Source organism: Dama dama, chromosome 1 (assembly GCF_033118175.1).
Source record: "Dama dama isolate Ldn47 chromosome 1, ASM3311817v1, whole genome shotgun sequence".
NCBI lineage: Eukaryota > Metazoa > Chordata > Mammalia > Artiodactyla > Cervidae > Dama > Dama dama.
The window spans coordinates 78,481,839-78,483,564 of record NC_083681.1 but is presented as its reverse complement, the minus strand read 5'-3'; the positions used below and the strand labels follow the sequence as shown (position 1 = coordinate 78,483,564).

The 1,726-nt window shown below is 41.7% G+C and overlaps 1 protein-coding gene across 1 annotated transcript; it reads left to right on the top strand.

The window, feature by feature from the left end:
* The first annotated feature begins 406 nt into the window (after positions 1-406).
* On the top strand, positions 407-1,348 carry LOC133068247 (olfactory receptor 8K3-like). The gene has a single exon (XM_061159484.1). It carries the CDS (start codon positions 407-409, stop codon positions 1,346-1,348), a length of 942 nt encoding a protein of 313 aa, XP_061015467.1.
* Positions 1,349-1,726: the final 378 nt, after the last annotated feature.

Sequence of the window (1,726 nt, the reverse complement as noted above, 5' to 3'; positions counted from 1 at the left end):
TCTATACCTTTCTTGTTTTCCAGCTTTAGCACTACTGAGATTTTGGACTGATAAGGGGTGTCATGAGATGTTTAGAAACATAACTGACCACAGACCATTATATGCACGTACTACTCACCTTCCAGCTGCAATAACCAATATGCCTTTCAGATGTTGACAGTTATTTGCTTAGCAAAATAACTCCTATTTGAGAACTAATGAATATCTCAGACTCTGTCTCTATCTTTATTTATGCGTATTATTATACATAGGATATGGGATTTTTTAAAATATCCTGTTTTGGGAAGTTAGGATGTATTTTACCTATACAAGCTTCACATATGAAAAATCTGCCAGGTGATAATACATGAAATCTGCTTACTATGCTTGATGTCTCCACCCAGAATACATATCCTGATAAAACTGCATGAAAACACAAAATCTTACTGTGCCAAATGAATTCATCCTCACGGGAATCACAGACCGCCCTGAGCTGCAGGCTCCACTGTTTGGGCTCTTCCTCATCATCTACGTGACCTCAGTGGTGGGCAACTTGGGCATGGTCATCCTCACTAAGGTGGACCCCAGGCTGCAGACACCCATGTACTTCTTTCTCAGACACCTGGCTCTTACTGATCTTGGCTATTCAACAGCTGTAGGACCCAAAATGTTGGCAAGTTTTATTGTGAGTCAAAATTCAATCTCCTATTATTTGTGTGCCACCCAGCTGGCTTTCTTCATCATGTTCATGATTAGTGAACTTTTTATTCTGGCCGCAATGTCCTGTGACCGCTATGTGGCCATCTGTCACCCCCTGCTCTACACGGTCATCATGTCACGAAGGGTGTGCCGGGTGCTGGTGGCAATCCCCTACCTCTATAGCACATTCGTGTCTCTTATAATCACTGTAAAGATTTTTAATTTATCCTTCTGTGGCTACAATGTCATCAAACACTTCTACTGTGACTGTCTCCCCTTGATATCCTTGCTCTGTTCAAATACGCAAGAAATTGAACTGATCATTCTGATCTTCGCAGGTGTTAATGTGATCCTCTCCCTTCCAATGATTCTTATGTCTTACCTGCTCATCCTTGTAGCCATTCTCAGGATGAGCTCTGCTGAAGGCAGGCACAAGGCTTTTTCGACCTGTGGATCCCACCTGACAGTGGTCACCGTGTTCTTTGGGGCTTTGATATTTATGTATGCGCAACCAGAGTCTAGACACTCCTTTGATACTGATAAAGTGGCATCTATATTTTATACCCTTGTGATCCCCATGTTAAATCCCTTGATCTACAGTTTGAGGAACAAAGATGTAAAATATGCACTACAAAAGGTGTGGAATAAGCTTTGTAACAGTTCCTGTTAAAGCCTACGTACAATTACTATCCTTTAGATTCTGGGCTTCCTTTAGATTCCTGTCCTTTAGATTCTCTATGTGTCTTTAAATGGAATAGTGAACACAAAGAAGTTCAATGTACTTTTTTTTTTTTTTCCATTTATTTTTATTAGTTGGAGGCTAATTACTTCACAACATTTCAGTGGGTTTTGTCATACATTGACATGAATCAGCCATGGAGTTACATGTATTCCCCATCCCGATCCCCCTTCCCACCTCCCTCTCCACCCGATTCCTCTGGGTCTTCCCAGTGCACCAGGCCTGAGCACTTGTCTCATGTATCCCACCTGGGCTGGTGATCTGTTTCACTATAGATAATATACATGCTGTTCTCTCGAAACATCCCAC